Raw genomic sequence first — 18,104 nt, 5'->3', positions numbered from 1 at the left:
ATACAGGAAGTCGTGACACTTTTTGTTGTTGTTGTTTTTTTTACACGGCACGGCACGGCACGGCACGGCCTTCTCTCTCTCTCTGCATCAGAGACCCCCAGCCTGAGCTCAGTCACTCCCCCTCCTCTACTGTGTTTATTGGTGATAAACGGGCATACTACCTGTAGTAACGCTAAAACCCGACCGGCTTATTGAGTCTCGGACCCAACACGGCCGGACTCACGAGCGTTAATTAATTAATTCTCAATCCGACCGCGGGTGAAAAAAAAAAAAAAAGGAAAAAGAAAGCCAGCGGCAACACTGCTACTGCTGGTGCTGCCGCCGCTTAGCAGCTACAGGCTGCGCATGTCGTTGCTCCGGAAATGCCCCTCGGAGGTAATTGTAACTTCACAACTTCATTTGAGGCCAGAAAATAAACAGTAACATAATCGATTATGGCACGTTGCCGCATCGATGCTGAATCGTGCATGTCCCGCATTGCAATGCATCGCCGAATCGATTATTGTTGACACCCCTAGTAAATATTATTCCTAAATCTGTGTGCATGTATTTCAGTGTGTATGTGCACTTCAGGAGCGTCGTGGTGGTGCGTTCAGGAGCGTCGTGGAGCGTTCAGGAGCGTCGTGGAGCGTTCAGGAGCGTCGTGGTGGTGCGTTCAGGAGCGTCGTGGTGGTGCGTTCAGGAGCGTCGTTGTGGTGCGTTCAGGAGCGTCGTGGTGCGTTCAGGAGCGCTGGCTGTGCCTCTGGCAGATGAAGCGGAGCGCCGTGGAGCAGTGAACGTCGTTGAGGCGTCCGCTGCTGTGCAGGTGAGCGCAGTCCTCCCCCTCTGGTCCCAGACCGTGACCCGTCCACCCGTCTGGTTGCCCCGGCTCCCAGCGCCTAGCAACCACACACACACACACACACACGGTCAGCAGCAGCTCTGTGTGTCTCTCAGGTGTTATAGTACAGAGACACACCAACTCCGGCAGCGACGGATCCCGACGCAGCTAATCGCCGAGCGCACCAGTGAGTGAGCGGTGACGTGGTGCGGAGCTCGTGTTTCGCTCTGCCGTTTCCAACATGGCGGCCGGGTCACAAACGATCTCATTTTACAGTTAAAGGGTCAATGAGGAGTTTCTATTTGGTTATAAAAAGTCTCATATTAATGTGGATGAATCTACGTTACCACTTGTTAATGGTCCATTTTAGATAAATCTATGGTTTTGTCTCTATGGTTATTTTGTTATTATTAGTGGTGGTGGAAAGTGTAACGTGGGGTTGGCGAGTAGCTTAGCCACGGATGCTAATAGCTCAGCTTCAGCATGGAATAAAGTTGAGAGGCCGGAGACGAAGTGGAGGGATTTCCACACTGTATATTTATTTACAGATACAGACCATACAAGCCAGGTCTCACAGCATAAACTACTATTACCCTCAGCAAAACAATAAACGGAGGACAAAGTAGTTCGTGGCCTGCAGCCTTCACCAGCATCCACATTACTGAAGTCAAGGAAGTCGACTGGGGGAGAAAGGTGATAACAAGTGACCAAACAAAAGGAGGCGCCACCGTGTGGGGTTAACTGGTAGTGCTCTGTTATACTCTGGCTGTTACAATAGACAATGAATGGGATCTGTCGACTTGACGTGCGTCACCGGAGTTGGTGTGTCTGCACCTTTAGCGTTGTGAGTGGTTCCCAGTGTATTCCTGGTGTTTTAACGTTGTGAGTGGTTACCTGCGCTGCATGACGTACGGCGTGTGGTTGACCCACTCCCACCGACCAGATTCCTGCAGACGGAGACCGACCCAGAAGTAGTGAGGGACGGAGAGACGGGTCACGAAGTCCTGGACGGACAGAGAGATTTCAAGATACTTTATTGTCATTGTACTTGTGTGTACAACGAAATTCAAGGTGCACAGTCAGATATGTCACATCATCATAACATCATCATTCTTCAAATTTTACCAAGAAAATTTATTTTTATTTTTTTGGATAAGTTTTGCCACTTTTCAATAGAAATGTCTTTCTCTCCATTGCCCCTAATTTGAACGTACATTGATTAAAAAAGTAACATTCTGTGTCTAGTTTGTGTGACTTCAAGAACTGACATCTCTGCATTGTTGGTGAATGAGCAGTGTGGTGTTTTCAATAATTTAAGGACATTTATAGATCACCCACGTTAATAGCATCACTGAGGATCCTTTACAGATAAACATTAACACATAGGATAGTAAAAAAAAAACAGTTGTCTACATTAATGTTTCAATCTACATTTTGTAATAAACAAATTATAAGTATAATCTGATATGACCAAGACACCTAAAAACAAAAACACGGCCGTTTTCATCAATTTACCAGCAAGTGGGCAACACACATACATTGGAGTGAATGGGTTTTCTGGGCGCTTTTGCAATACCCATATCCTGCCACTAGGGGCGCAAAACCCTTAAACCCTTAAACCCTTAAACCCTTACCACAGGAGTCAATGGTGGTGTGTTACTCTCTTTTACAGCGCTCTAGTTGACGTGAACAGGTGAGAACCTCTGAGCTGAGCAGCGTGACGGAGCGACGGAGCAGCAGGCGACTCACCCACTCCGGGTCGGTGTGCAGCACCAGCAGCTGAGACTCGTGAGCCTCGCACCAGGACTTGGACTCGTCCCAGGACAGAGGAGACGAGCTGAAGAAGTAGCAGCTGGAGCCGAACGCAGTCCAGCTCACGGGACAACAGCCGTCCGCCACCGAGCCTGAGGGACGGACAGGAGAGAGGACAGGAGAGAGGAGAGGAGAGAGGACACCCTTAGCAAATAGTAGTTTATTAAAGGGATAGTTCACCCAAAATTGAAATTTCTAAGGGCTAAGGGCTGGGAGAAGTTTCAGAGTCCTCCGTGGCTTCTCTGAGTTACAGGGGGTCTCGGCGTAGCAGTGCATGTCCATATGACGGTTGCAAATGGATACCAACTGTCTTCGTAACAAAAAGACACACCAAAAAACATCCAAATACCTCTGAAATGCGAAATTGTTCCGAAAAAAATTTAATAATCTATATTTAGATCTATTCTAGTCTATATTTCAAGCTTGTTTGTAGCGGAAGCTTCTCGAAGCTCCTCTTCCTGGTCTGTCCAAATTGGATGAATTGGGAAGGGGAGCTTCGAGAAGCTTCCTCTACAAAACAAGCTTGAAACATAGACTTATTTAATTTTTTTTCTGAACAATTTCTCATGTCGGGGCTTCAATACCAGACGGACATTACATACAAGCAGCATGGAGGTATTTGGATGTTTTTTGGTGTGTCTTTTTGTTACCAAGACAGTTGGTATCCATTTGGTATCCATTTGCAACCGTCATATGGGTATTCTAGCAGTGTTCTAGCTGTGTAAAAATATTTAACTCAAACTTAACATTTTACCCTTATTTCAGAGTTACCTCTGTCTGTGCATTGAGGCAAAATATAAGCTGGCCATACAACACAAGAAAGAGGAAACTAACTCCTATTGGTTCATAATGGTAGTAGCCTGTTGTACAGTTGGGTGTGTTGAACGTCTATAACCAGGGAGAAGAAGGTAACTCTAGTTACTGTGTTCTCTTGTTGTTTCACCACAGTTTTTGGGAGTTACTGTGAAAACCACCCACAAATATAAATATATCCCAAATAAGATAACGTTGAGTCAAGATATTTATCCACATGATGTAGCAGAAACTTTAATGTCCCAAAAATGTCAAAATCTCATTTTTGACAAAAAATTAGTTACCCCCTTCTTGCGTTGTAGGGCAGAATACTCAATCATACTTAATAAAATGAACTTCAGGTGTACTACGTGGACGTACTGTTGTTGATGACGTGCTCGAGGGAACACTTGAGCGCAGCCACGCTTTTCCTCAGAGAGTCGACGACCGACAGCTGCTTCAGCGCCTCAGACACTGACACACACACACACACACACACACACACACACACACACACACACACACACACACACACACACAGGTGAGTTACCGATACACACACCTGACATTTGTGATGTCACAAACACAGCTACATCTGCCGATATGGTTCCAAGATCAAATTTTTGTGAAAGTGACGGTATTTAGGAATCTTTACGATTAATTAACTGTGGTGTTTAATACTGCGATTAATTGTGAAAACAAGTAATGGTGACATCCCTAGGTGACACAGACCTGAGGTCAGTTGCTGTCTGTGATCCTCCACAGAAAACTGCAGCCGGTGAAGTTCTCCTGCTGTTTCTGCAACACAACACAAAGTTGTTAGTTTAGTTGAGTTTATTTCGGTCAATACATGTCATTAAAAGAAAAGTAACAAACAAGAAAGAAAAAAGTAAATAAAGAAAAATAAGATCAATCTGAATAAACAAGAAGTAAACAGAAAAAGAAAATTTGGACCGAAAAGGCTGAAGCAGCTTATTACGCCTACCTATTACAACTCTGGTTAATTAAAAACAAATTTAAAATGTACAATTTGTTATTTATTAATAAAAGAAATAAGCAATCACAAAACAGTGAAAAGAGAGAAGCTGCTTGATTTGATTTCCCTTCCTTCCTCCTCTCCTTTCCCTTCTTCCTCCCCTACTTCCTTCCTCCTCCTCAAAAAAAAAGAGGAAAAAAAAGAAAAAAAAAGAGAAGAAAAAGACAATCAAACATATACAGAAAACAGAACAAAAATAGCAGCAGCATAGCACGTGTCACCACTCATTACTCTAACTTATATAAATTAATCATCCTGTTTTTAAGTACTTTTTTAAATAAGATTATGGTATTGCATGTTTTTAAGTCATTCTCCAATTTGTTCCATAAATGAACAGCTGTCACCGTAGTGCATTGTGATTTGGTGTTGGTTCTGGTTTTTAACTTTCTAAATATACATACACACCCCTCTGAGATTGTAATGGCTTTGTCTTAGATTAAACATTTTCTGAATACAGTCGAGCAGCATGTTGTTGTTAATTTTGAACATAAGCTGTGCAGCGCTGTGTTAGTGTGTGAGCATGTTGCTATGGTGACCAGCGTGGTGACACAACAGGTGTGTGTGTGTGTGTGTGTTACCTTGAGCGTGCTGCAGCGATGCGTTCAGGGTCTGGATGATGTCGGTCAGGTTGGAGACGGTCCGCTCCACCGACGACAGACGACTGGACGTCTTCACATCTAGATCACACAATAACACAATAACAAATATACAACTATAAACTGCTTTTTAGGTGGTAAACTGTTCATACTTGTATCACATAGACCGGTGGCTCTCAAACTTTTTATATCAAGGACCCTAAATTGACACAAATTAGACCACGGACCCTCATTGGACAAAATTTTGAAGCAAACACAGGAAATACACAAACCATCAATGTACGTTTAAATTAGGCGTAGATTATAGAGACATTTCTGGAAAAAAAAGTGGTACAAATTCTCACAAAAAAATGAACAAAAAAGTTTTAAAATTTTTAGAAAAAAGTGATCAAATTTAGCAATTTTTTTTTTTTTTTAGACAATTCTGGTAAAATTTCCCCCCCAAAAATGTAAAATTTTAGAAAAAAAGATTTAAAAAAAAATCTTTTTTGAAAAATCTGGTAAAATAAAATAAAATGAAAAAAGTTTAAAAAAATTTAGAAGAAACTGGTAAAATTTCTCAAAGAAATTCTAGGAAAAGTGGTACAATTAAAAAAAAAAAAAAGTCAATGTGGTAAAAGTAAAAATAGTATATAGTAAATACTAAAAAAAATTTTTTTTAAATTGAGAAGAAACTGGTAAAATTACTCAGAAAAAGTGGTAAAGCATTTTCAAAAACTATAGAAAAATGTGGTAAAAATGTCTCAAAAAAAAGGGGAGCGGGGGACAATACAAAAAGGGGTGAAAATGTCTTTAAAAAATAGTAAAAAGTACTCCATTTTGGAGAGAGATTATTGGAGTCCTGGAGGATGTTTTCAAAAGGAAGATGTTTTTAAATTTCAAAGTCATATACCTATGTGATCTGGATGGACTTGATCTTCCAAAGAGAGACAAATACCTTCTGAGAGTGTTGCTAGTGGGGTGTAAAAAGGCTCTGACCAGAAAGTGGTTTAAAAAAGACAAACCAACAATTAAAGAATGGATCGATATCGTTTATAATATATATGTTATGGAGAGAATTACATTCAAACTCAAAAACCAATATGATATTTTTGAAGAGAACTGGTTGAAATGGCTCAGCTATGTGTCAACTGTAAGACCTGATTTCATATAGATCACAAAGATAAGGCTAAACTCTTGATTAAGAAATGTTTTGCTCCATATCCTCAAGAAACATCCTTTTATGTATGATGTGTTTATGCCTGACTCGGATGCTCCACTTAATGAACAAATCCTCCCCTTGTCATGTTACGTTTTGTTAACCTGTGTGTTTTTGTGCCCTGTTGGCACATATTGTATGTGTATTAAAAAAACCAATAAAAAGTAAATAAAAAAAAAAAAAAAAAAAAAAATAAAAAGTAAAACTGAAAAATTGAGAAGAAACTGGTAAAAAAAATTCTCAAAAAAAGTGGTAACATTTCCAAAAAATAAAATAAAATAAAAACATTGATTAAAAAAAGTGGAAAAATTCTAGGAAAAAGTGGTGAAATTTCCAGAAAAAGTTGTGGACCCCCTTGAACCCTGTCAACCCTCCCACTTTGAGAACCATTGACATTTACTTTAGTTAGATAGCACTGCAAATACTGTGACATTAAAGTGTGTGTGTGTGTGTGTGTGTGTGTGTGTGTGTGTGTGTGTGTGTGTGTGTGTGTGTGTGTGTGTGTGTGTGTGTGTGTGTGTGTGTGTGCGCTCACTGCTAGCTCCCAGTGCGATGATCAGAACCAGGACGACGGCCGCCATCAGAGCAGGAAACAACCAGCGTCTGAACCTGGAGGCAGAGAAACGTCCTGACAGACACACAACACATCCACATTAACACTACACACTCAGATACACACATCCACATTAACACTACACACACACAACACATCCACATTAACACTACACACTCAGACACACACATATGTACACTACACACACATACACACACACCTTTGGTCCACTGTGTGCTGTCGTCGTCCTGCCTCTCGTACAGGAAGTCTGACATCGTGGAGGTGTACGTGTCTGTCCCTTTAAGATGAGGTCACAGTCACTGTTAGCTGAAGCTCCGCCCCCTAAAAAAAAAAACGGACAACTTTCACTTTTATTCTGAAATGTGTCAATTAGCAACTCCTTCAGAGTAAAAGCACCAGTTCAATTAGCAGCTCCTTCAGAGTAAAAGCACCAGTTCAATTAGCAGCTCCTTCAGAGTAAAAGCACCAGTTCAATTAACAGCTCCTTCAGAGTAAAAGCACCAGTTCAATTAGCAGCTCCTTCAGAGTAAAAGCACCAGTTCAATTAACAGCTCCTTCAGAGTAAAAGCACCAGTTTAAACACTAAGGGCCGGATTTACTAAAGGTTTGCGTGTATTAAAACGTGTGCAAACGTGATTGCACGCGCAAACACATGTGGAACCTGATCTACTAACCGGACGCACCGAGGATTGCGTCCCTCACACGGGCAGAATAGCACGTGTGATCCATTTAGCGTGTTTGCCTTGATGAATATGTAAATATGGGCGTTTCAGCCAGAACGTGCAGAATACTGGGAGGAGTAGATGCAAATCGATTTATTTAGCGCGTGCAATGTGATTTACCAAACCAGGAAGAGATTGCGGTGGCTGTTTTTGCGTCTTTATTCACCATGTCTGAAAACCATGTACTAACTGATACAACTTTGCCAAAACGTATGCGTTTATTGGTTTGATACCTGTCAGAGCCCCGTGATCTTACATCTCTGCATTTCCTCACGTCTGGGTAATTCTGTTAACAGTTTTTCAGCCGTGTAAAAAGTCATTTACGCAACGTTACGCACGCGGCACGTCTGTCCTGCAGTGCGCTCCTCTCCTCTCCTCTCCTCTCCTCTCACCTGGCTGCTCAGCTCCGTCTCTCAGTCCCGGTCCCGGACTGAGACACGTCACCGCTGCCTTCACCCGTCTTTGATCCCTCTGGTCAGTGGTCAGAGTGTTTAGATCCGTGTGTCCCACCTGAGCTCTCTATTAATCCACTGGATCATGGGCGGCACACACATATTAGGTGTGTGATTGTCGCTGCAGCTGCTGCCTGTTCGTCACTATATGACGAGTTGGGCCCTGTAGCGATTTGTGTTTATTTATCAGAGCGCGAGAGAGATGAACACACATGCTGTCATTATGCATCGGATCAAATGTCATTCTGTCCCTTCGTCCGTCCAGCTCTCTGTCCACTCTCTCCATGGCGGAAACGATTACCACGCGCAAAACATTTATTTACATATTGCCGTTTGCACGTGTTTTCATTTAGCGGGTTACTCTTAGTAGATCACCTGTTTTGCGTGCACTAACCAAACTCGCAATATTATAGCGGGCGCAAACAATATAGCGCCCTCTATCTGGGATCTTAGTAAATCCGGCCCTAAGTCTGTTAGTTGTGTTTACTTGCTCTGTCTGTAACTGTGGAACTCTAAAAGATTCATCGACACGGAAAACTGGAAACAAAACAAAGGAATTGAACCACGTTTAGCAGTAGCCCCGCCCACTGAGGTCAAGAGCTCATTATTATTAATGTTAAAGGGATAGTTCACCCAAAATTGAAGTTTCAGAGTTATCCGTGGCTTCTCTGAGTTACAGGGGGTCTCGGCGTAGCAGTGCGTGTTCATATAACGGTTGCAAATGGATACCAACTGTCTTTGAAAAATATAGACTTATTTAATTTTTTTCGGAACAATTTTGCATTTCGGGGCTTCATTACAAGACAAGACATTACATACGAGCAGCATGGAGGTATTTGGATGTTTTTTGGTGTGTCTTTTTGTTACGAAGACAGTTGGTATCCATTTGCAACCGTTATGTGGACATGCACTGCTACGCCGAGACCCCCTGTAACTCAGAGAAGCCACGGAGGACTTCCACATGAAATTTCAATTTTGGGTGAACTATCCCTTTAATTAACTATGAGGAGTTTGAACCAAACATCTGTTAAAACCGACTGAACATTAAGGAGTGTGGCGCCGCATTATGTAATAAAATTCTTGAATGCAACATGTATCAATACTTTGTAATAAGTTGTACCCTTTTTTCATTAAAAAAGTGCAACACGCGCATTTTGTAAGAATTTGGTGCATTATGTAACAACTTATTACAAAATGCGGCAAAGTTTATCACATATTGCGTTCAAGAATTTTATTACAAAATGCAGCGTTATTACATCATGAGGTGAAAATGTATTAAATTATTATAAAATGTGGCAGATTATTACAAAATGCAGCGTTATTACATCATAAATTGAAAATGTATTACATTATTACAAAATGCAGCAAAGTTTATCACATATTACGTTCAAGAATTTTATTACAAAATGCAGCGTTATTACATCATGAGGTGAAAATGTATTAAATTATTACAAAATGCAGCGCTACAAGGAGTTTCCTCACCTGAAGAGAGACGAAGAAACGACTCGTCTCCACAACGAGCAGCTCCCGTGTACTTCACTTCTTCTCTTCTTCTTCTTTTCCTTCTTCTTCTGCTGAAAGTGTCGACTCAGCTCTTCAGACGAACATCTGGATCGAGTCCAGCTGTTCTCAGATCAGATCTTTGACATGATTCACATCAACTTCTCCTTTATTCTTCCTCAGTGGGTTTCCACAGAAACGGGTCACCAGGCTTCACTTCCCCAAACCGACGACAACACAAACTGTGTGTGAGAGACCACTTTCACACACTCTGACCATCCAGATGTTCACTAACCAGCTGTTCACTAACCAGCTGTTCACTAGCCAGCTGTTCACTATTTACTAACCAGCTGTTCACTATTTACTAACCAGCTGTTCATTGTTCACTAACCAGCTGTTCACTAACCAGCTGTTCACCAACCAGCTGTTCACTAACCAGCTGTTCATCAACCAGCTGTTCACTAACCAGCTGTTCACTAACCAGCTGTTCACTAACCAGCTGTTCACTAACAGGACCATATACTCAGATCTTCATCATTAATTTATTTCAGGTTTTGTTTGAATTCAAACATTGAAAACTTTATTTACATTTCAAGGTTGGGTTCATGAACGTGATGGACCTAGCCTCTCTGGCCCCGCCCCCCTGCCGATGACATCACAGCTCATCCCTCGGTGAGGTCGTCGTTGAAGTGGAGGAGGATGGCGGGTGTGAACAGGTCTCGGTCCAGTCGCAGCGTGTCCAGCTGCCGGTCGTCGTCGGCGACGTGGTTGTCGCTCAGCGTGCGGCTCATGTCCAGAGCGGCGCCGCCGTGTTTCCAGGTGTAGCTGGAGGCGTGGCAGTTGTAGCGCAGGTAACGCTGCAGGATCTCCGCCAGCGTCTCCTCAGAGCACACCTGAGGACGACACTTCACCTCTTAAAGGACAATTACGGGAAAATTCAACTCGAAGCTGTATTTTCCTAACACTTTAGGTCTCAAAGAAGGAATCTGAAGATTTTCAGGTCAAAGCAGAAGTAAGCGATCCGGTGGTTTTGTCTAACTTCCTGTCAGCAGATGGAGTTAGCAGTCCCCGCCCTCGTCCCTACGTCACCACATTCACGCGCATCCCTTGGCTGCACACACAGAGAGGACCGCCCCTTTATGCCGTTCTCTCTCCTCATTGGATAAAGGTTGTAGGATACAAGGAAAGTTTTCTCCTGGGCTCAGAGCAGAGCAGAGTGACTGACAGACCCGTGTTTCAGACCAAACACTCTATTCACCACTTTCCGTAGAACGCCGCTGGGCGTCGCCATGACACTCAATTCACCGACAAGTCGGTTACGCACTTCTGTCTCACTTCAAGCAGAATGGAGCTAGCCTAGCAGTCTGTCTTAGAAGTGTTTTTATTATTATTACAAGTTCATAGAATGTCCTCCGGTACGACATGTGCTGTTGTTGGATGCACAAACAACTCAAGGGAAGTTAAAGATTTTATGAATGGAGCCTGTAACGACCATAAAGCCAATCGCAAGAGTTGTGGATGTCCGGTTGCTACGTTAGCCGCTAGCTGTTGCTACGTAAACAACCGACTTCCGGGGTGGTGTGACGCAATGGATCATGGGAAAATAAAGTGGTGAATAGAAGTGATTGCTGTCGGAAGATAGAACTATTTAAGACTTATATTAACACAAACATTCACCTCACTTCTGCTTTAATGTCTCCTGTTTTGCGGTAGTTGTGTCTGTCCCCGCATCGCCACGGCAGCGATGAATGGGAGCGGATTGAAGTTCCGCTGCTTAAGCTGCGTTCACACCGGACCTTTTATTTTTGTCGCTGTCGCTCAGAGCCCCAGCGTTTTTTCGCCTGGGCGATTAAACGCTCAATCGCTCGTTTGCATTGACTTAACATGTAAACTCGTCGCCAGCGAGAGAAACAAAAGGTCCAGTGTGAACGCAGCTTTAGGCTGTTTCCATCCCTTAAAGCCACAGACAGCGTCAGATGGAGACTCAAACATGCACCCAGAAGTTTATTTACTTCAACAAGCCGACATGTTTGTAAAACTAGATCTAATTCAAAGTCTGGCGGAGTCGAGACCCAAGTTGACGCTCGGTGTGTTCAGGTGCAGTGGGAAGCTCCCGTTTGTGTCATAAACACAGGAATATCAACTCTGGACTTGTTGAAGTAAACAAACTTCTTGGTGCATGTTTGAGTCTCCATCTGACGCTGTCTGTGAAAAAAACATTGCGACTTTGAGGGATGTAAACAGCGATGAGGGGACAGACACAAACTACTGCAAAACAGGAGAAATTAAAGGTTGAATATGTAGAATATTTATTAAAAGCTATATTTTTTCAAAAATAATACATCCACGGGGCCTTTAGAGGGGTACAGAATGAAAGTATTGCTTTTCCATAAAAAACATTTTTTTTGTCTGAATTATTATTTTTAATTTTTTTGACGGGCTCGACAACTGACTTTCTGTCACGTTCTGTTTACATTCGTACCTGCCTGTAGCCGACATGTGGCTCAGTTCTCCGCTGTTTTCCTGCCTCCTCCCGGTCCTATGCGTTTGTTTCCAACCAAGCCTTTTTAATAATCAGTCGGTGGATCAATGGATTATCATATACATGTGTATTTGTGTAGTCTCATCTGTCATAAACACGTTAGTTGACGAGAGCAGTGACAGCGGAGGCTCTGAGCAGCAGCGGTGTGAAGGCAGAGAGCCTCCACTGTCCCTGTAACAAGCTACAAGTCATTTATTATGCTGTTAATGACGGTAAAAATGAAACATAAGGTAAATATCCTGCTTAGCTCTCCTCCTCTGCTGTCCTCTGTTCAGAGCGGAATCCCTAGCAATCCCCTGGCAATCGACTGCTGGAATTCTTTTTCTGTTGTTGTTCTGGTAATCTTACTATATTCAACCTTTAAACTGAAAATCTTCAGATTCCTTCTTTTAGACCTAAAATGTTAGGAAAATACAGCCCAGAGTTGCAGAATTTGCCCGGAATTATCCTTTAACGCGCAGCAGAACTCAGTTACCCAGAGTGCACCTGGTGCTAGCTCACCTGCAGCCGCTGCTCCTGTGACGTCAGCGTGTTGACCACGCGGACCCAGCGGGTCTTGGCCGACAGGCAGCCGACCTCGTAGCCCGGGTCGCTCCACCAGGGCCGGCCGATGTCGCTGGCCCAGTCGGAGCGCGGCCCGGCGGGGGGCACGTGCACGAAGCGCCCCCTGGGGGTGAAGTACCGCACGCAGCTGGTCAGCGGGTCCACGTGGCGCAGCAGCTGAGTCATAACACAACCAGACTTTTACTTTGAAAGGCAAGGTGATGTGATGTAACAGGGTTTATACAGGAATCTTGAAGTTAATTTTAAAACCTTTTTAAGACTTTTTCAAGACCTTCTCAATATTTTTTAATACCTCACCACCACTTCAAGCTGTAACCATTTACATCAGCGACACTTTTAACTGAACAGTTTTAGTTTGTGATAAAGACTATAGACCACTATGATACAACAGAATTCGAAATAGGCTAGGATAATAAATAAAAGGCAAAGTTTATATATATAAAAAAAAAAAAACATTGCTCCACTCTCAAAAAACAAAAACAACAATCTTCTTTTCTTTTTTATGTACCGGTTCATCTTTGTTTTTTAATAAAATGAATAAATTCACACACTTTTACAATGTTTTTTAGGACTCAAACTCTTGGACAGCTAATTCAGAAAAAAAACCTTCAATATTTAAGACTTTATAAAGTTGTGAAAAGACTTTTTAATACTTTTTAAGGGTCTTAATTTTCCCAAAATTGATTTATCACTTTTTAATACTTTTCAAGACCCCGCGGATACCCTGTGTAACCAAGTACAGCACAGGGTTATTATAGTTAACGAAAACTAAAACTAAAACTAGCAGTGAAAAAATAATTTAGTTAAAGGTACATTGTATAGGAATTTCTCCCATCTAGCGTTGCGGTATATCGCAACTTCGCAAGCAACTCAGTCATATTTTTCATGCTGCATTCACGTGAAATTGGGCAGACGGCAGACGGATATTTCTGGTTTCTTTGTTCCTTTATGACGATAAACTGAGTCTCTCTTTGGTTTGTGGACAAAACAAGACATTTGAGGACGTCATCTGGTGGTTTGGGAAACACTGATCGATTTTTTAAAAACATTTTTTTCAACCAAACCACTATTTGATTAATCGTTTAAAGGGATAGTTCACCCAAAGTCTATATTTCAAGCTTGTTATGTAGCAGAAGCTTCTGGAAGCTCCTCTTCCCAGTTCGTCCAATTTGGACGAACTGGGAAGAGGAGCTCTGAGAAGCTTCCGTTACAAACAAGCTTGAAATATAGACTTATTTAATTTTTTTCGGGACAATTTCGCATTTCGGGGCTTCAATACAAGAAGCACATTACATACGAGCAGCATGGAGGTATTTGGATGTTTTTTGGTGTGTCTTTTTGTTACAAAGACAGTTGGTATCCATTTGCAACCGTCATATGGACATGCACTGCTACGCCGAGACCCCCTGTAACTCAGAGAAGCCACGGAGGACTCTGAAACTTCTCCCAGCCCTTAGTCCACATGAGGGGGATGAGATCATGAGGAACATTTCAATTTTGGGTGAACTATCCCTTTAAACAATCCACAGATTAAAGCAGATATCAGCTTCACGGCCGTTTCGGCTAATGCTGCGTTCAAGGCAGGCTTTTGAAACCGTAAGTTACAGCTTCAAGTCACAACTACGACTTGGTAGCGTTCCAGGTAACCCGTAGCTCGTGTTTTTACCATCCTGTTGTCTGTGAAAGTTCCCTATAACGGCCACTCGTAACTTCCGACCCGTGAACTCGTACCAGATCGAACTGGTATGACTTCACAGGAAAGAAAAACACAAAGTACGAGTTTCTTTGAACGCACCATGAGTTAGCAGCCCCCGCCCTTGTCAGGCATCAATTGGTCCTCGTGCTACGTCACCACATTCACGCGCATCCCTTGGCTGCACACACAGCCCTTCATGCCGTTCTCTCTCCTCATTGGATAACACTTGTATCCCACAAGGAAAATTTTCTCCTCGGGTTACAGCAGAGCAGAGTGACGGAGAGACTCGTGTTTAGGCTGAAATACTTCATGTAAGTGATTGCTGACGGAAAATAGGACTATTTAGGACTTATATTAACAAAAACATTCCACTGATATCTGCTTTAATCGATAATGAAAATGATGGTTAGTTGCAGCAGCAGCTCTGTACTCACGTCCTTGGTGTCGGGGTCGAACCAGCAGCTGATGTCCCTGCCGGCACACTCCATGATGGGCAGCAGCAGAGCGTCGCCTGGGGGGGGGGTCATATAATAATTTATAATATTTCAAGGTTTTTATAGCTTTTCTGCCTTTCATATTTTGTAGTAGCTGCATATAGCCTACCCTAATATCTAATTTCTATTTTAAACTTTGTTTTTTTTGGATGACCATTTATGGATGTAATATTTTCCTTGTAAAATAAAAAGATTCAACAAAAACAATTCCTTTCCCTTTTTTTTTTCATCATAAGTGAGAATTCTAGGATATTTTTTTTTAAAGTTTAATCCTGATGCCTGTCAAAAATGTAAACATGTCTTCTAGTTCCATCCAAAACAAATGGTTAGGTACAACGACATTCAAAAAAAAGATGTCAAGTATTTTCCTCCTCCTGTTCACCTAATGTTCATGTTTGGACAATTCTCACTCTCATTTCCTCATCATCATCATAACAGCCTGAAGTTTACTTTACAGCATCCAGAATCTAATTTACTGTAAGGATCAAAACAAAATGATGATGAATGATTTATTTTTGAACATTATATTTACACCCAAACACACACAACCATAATCTCCTATGCAATATTGATTCCATAATGGTTCACTGTCGCCTCAAGGCAACATTGCAATTTTCTATAATGGTACGTTGTTGCTTTCGGGCAACAGGTGCATTTGAACAAGTCTCCATTATTTATTAATAATAATAATAATAATAATAATAATAATAGCATTTATTTGAATAGGGACAGTGCATATTAATGAACATTAGTATAACTAAAAGAAATACTGCTGTAAATATGCCGGATTATAGCCAGGCGGCTAATTTGCGTCCGACGTCCCTAATAAATAAAATAAGTAAATTTAATTTAATTCAATAAGTAAATCAATTGCATGGAACTATTAAAAATTAAACTTTACTAATCTATTAGTGTAAATATATATTTTTTCCAGATGAAAAAGGGCCAGGAAGTTACTGTATGTTTTCAGACTGTTTTAGTGGAGCAAAACCTGTTTCCTTTGAAAAAGTCTGCAAAAAAGGGTTTCAGTGTGGCTTCCTGAAAGTAATTTGGTAAATTAAAGCATTGTTATTGGTTCTCTATGGTCTTCTCTCTCTCTCTTTTTTTTTTTTTTTTTTTTTTTTTTACAGTAGGCTATTACAACATTAAAAGGGATGCATTGTGGAGAACATGGTACCATAGGGAAACTTCCTTTATCTTGTTTGTGACACTAACGTTATCTGCTGCTTGAAGTCCACACTGAGTTCCAGTTTATATCTAACTTATGTCTATACATTTTGAGTTCCAGAGTAGTTTAGCTGATGGGGTTATATAGTTTCTTGGCAAAGTTTCCTTATATGTCTATTGGTGCATTTTTTGTCTGTTACATTTTTACCTTCTAACATTAAATTTGCCTCAAAATGTAACGTTACATCTGTGTGTGTGTCTGTGTGTGTGTGTGTGTGTGATCCGTCACCTTGGTAGCGGCTCATCAGCGGCGTCAGGTCGCAGACTTTGCCCAGGAAGGAGACCCACAGGTCGGCCGCCGTGTTGTGAGCAGACACCTCGGAGGGAGTGAAGAACCGCGGCCTGTCTTTATCTTTATCCCTGTCCCTGTCCCTGTCCGTCATCATCTTCTACCAGAGTCTCAGTAGAGTAGCTACTGTCTCAGCTACTGTCTCACCTGCTGCTGCTGCTGCTGCTGCGTCTCTGTTGTTGTCCCGTCGCCACGGCAACAAGGGGAAAGGGGGCGGGGCCGATGACGTCAGAAAGAACTCACCACGAAGAACCGTTGAGAAATTAAATTTAAATTTATGTCACTCAGTCAGAAACGACCTGACCAACGAAGCAAAACAGTTTCAGTTTTATCTGTATGTATTGATAGCTTTCATGTGACGTCACGGCCCGTATGGAACGCCCCCCGCTGTCTGCGGCTTAGGACAAGGCAGAAAAACACACACTGCTCCCTGCTGCTTCAAAAATACCGGTGTTATGGCCCAACTGGTGTCTGATTTAACTGGTTACCGTACCGAACAACAGCTGTGCTGCACTTCCGTCCGCAGATTTGTCACAAATTCACAAATAAAGCCGCAGTTCACATGTTACTGCAGCCATATGCTTCTGTGAGTGAACCTGTTCCTCCAATCTACAGACATCAGCGCCACACTTCTCTCACTCTGCACAACACTGCACACTATGACAAAGCCTGTCATGTTAAAGTTACGAACTAATGGAAAACACTCTGAAAATACGCTAAACAACACCGGTCATCTTCCTCGCCGCGTCGCGGTCGGTCCCGACCCTCGTTACCGTGTCGCTGCCGCCGCGGGCGGTGCTGTAGCCGTGTCCGGTGGCGGGCGGTCCCGCCGGGTTACCATCGCCGCCGCCGCCGGTCCTGCTGCTATCGGACCGCCGTCATCGTTGCCGTCGGTAGCGGTGCGTAGCAAAGCTCCGGGGGGAGGGGGGGCAGCTGGTCACCGTGCAGCCCAGCTAAGGGCTCTGGTTTGTGGGTGAGAGGAGCAGGGAGCCTGGGCTCAGTGGGCTGGAGCTCAGCTGTGGAGCTCAGCGGAGCTGCGGTACCAGGACGGTGTTCCCACACAGGAAAGTTACAGGTACATTTCTACCACTTCAATGAGTTCAGAAACATTATTTTAAGATAAAAAAAAACTACAAAATGGGGCTTTTAATCAGAAACCAGTTGAGCCATAACACCGGAGGTATTGGTTGCAAGCGGTGGAGGATGATGGATTCTCCACCAGGTAATAAACATCGCCCAACTGGAGCTTCGGCAGGGAACTGGTCATTTTAAACAGCTCGTATACAGCAGCTGGTGTTGAATATGGGTCACAAGTGCCCAAAACTTCAAAGTTGTTTTTATATCTTTCTTTCTCGGCCGCTGGCAGATGATTTAAGTCATTACTCGGTTGTTTGTCCATAGAAAGACCATTGCGGGGCCATTTTGGAATGTTGCTTTTTGACCGCCAGGCCCCTGGGACGTGACGTCAGTGAAAGCTAAGCAGGAAGTAACGGCGCCATGGGTCCTCAACTCTGAAAAAAGGCTCCATAGAAATGAACGAGACTGCAAGATTTATTTCGTGATCCGTTTGAATTGCGCCATGACAAAAAAATATGTCCTCTACCTGTTTAAAACATCACGTTTCATCCCGAGAAATCAGCAGTTTGTTGTAAAACTATTGTAAAATAAAATTCGGAAGAATCCGTAACCAGAAAGACTACAAGTCGCGTAGGTGACGTCACACACCAAATGCCGCCCTTTCCCGTGTCAGTTGGTGACGTATTTTTTGTGGGACACAGATCTGTAGTCCG

At 42.7% G+C, this 18,104-nt stretch overlaps 2 protein-coding genes across 2 annotated transcripts; both read right to left on the bottom strand.

The window, feature by feature from the left end:
• Positions 1 to 710: 710 nt before the first annotated feature.
• Positions 711 to 9,533, bottom strand: LOC311001352 (C-type lectin domain family 10 member A-like). The gene is made up of 9 exons (XM_083992424.1): positions 9,485 to 9,533; positions 7,028 to 7,149; positions 6,790 to 6,882; positions 5,039 to 5,137; positions 4,157 to 4,222; positions 3,806 to 3,898; positions 2,570 to 2,724; positions 1,715 to 1,824; positions 711 to 878 (listed from the first exon to the last, which is right to left on the bottom strand). Exons 2-9 carry the CDS (start codon positions 7,080 to 7,082, stop codon positions 722 to 724), a joined length of 828 nt encoding a protein of 275 aa, XP_083848550.1. The 5' UTR covers positions 7,083 to 7,149; positions 9,485 to 9,533; the 3' UTR covers positions 711 to 721.
• Positions 9,534 to 10,164: 631 nt separating this feature from the next.
• On the bottom strand, positions 10,165 to 16,408 carry cyb5d1 (cytochrome b5 domain containing 1; the record flags this gene model as incomplete). The annotated part of the gene is made up of 4 exons (XM_083992602.1): positions 10,165 to 10,395; positions 12,546 to 12,764; positions 14,739 to 14,815; positions 16,255 to 16,408. The coding sequence occupies 4 exons, from the start codon at positions 16,406 to 16,408 to the stop codon at positions 10,165 to 10,167; spliced, it is 681 nt and encodes a 226-aa protein (XP_083848728.1).
• Positions 16,409 to 18,104: the final 1,696 nt, after the last annotated feature.

Source organism: Trachurus trachurus (genome assembly GCF_905171665.1).
Source record: "Trachurus trachurus genome assembly, chromosome: 18".
NCBI classification, from domain to species: Eukaryota; Metazoa; Chordata; class Actinopteri; order Carangiformes; family Carangidae; genus Trachurus; species Trachurus trachurus.
This window is presented reverse-complemented; position numbering and strand designations above follow the sequence as displayed.

Bases quoted from the DNA above. Each gene is read 5' to 3' on its own strand.
- LOC311001352 (XM_083992424.1), bottom strand. From the start codon at position 7,082: ATGTCAGACTTCCTGTACGAGAGGCAGGACGACGACAGCACACAGTGG. The intron at 5,138-6,789 runs GTGAGCGCACAC...TGTGTGATCTAG, and splicing joins CATCGCACTGGGAGCTAGCA to ATGTGAAGACGTCCAGTCGT. The intron at 879-1,714 runs GTAACCACTCAC...TGTGGTTGCTAG, and splicing joins CCGTACGTCATGCAGCGCAG to GCGCTGGGAGCCGGGGCAAC.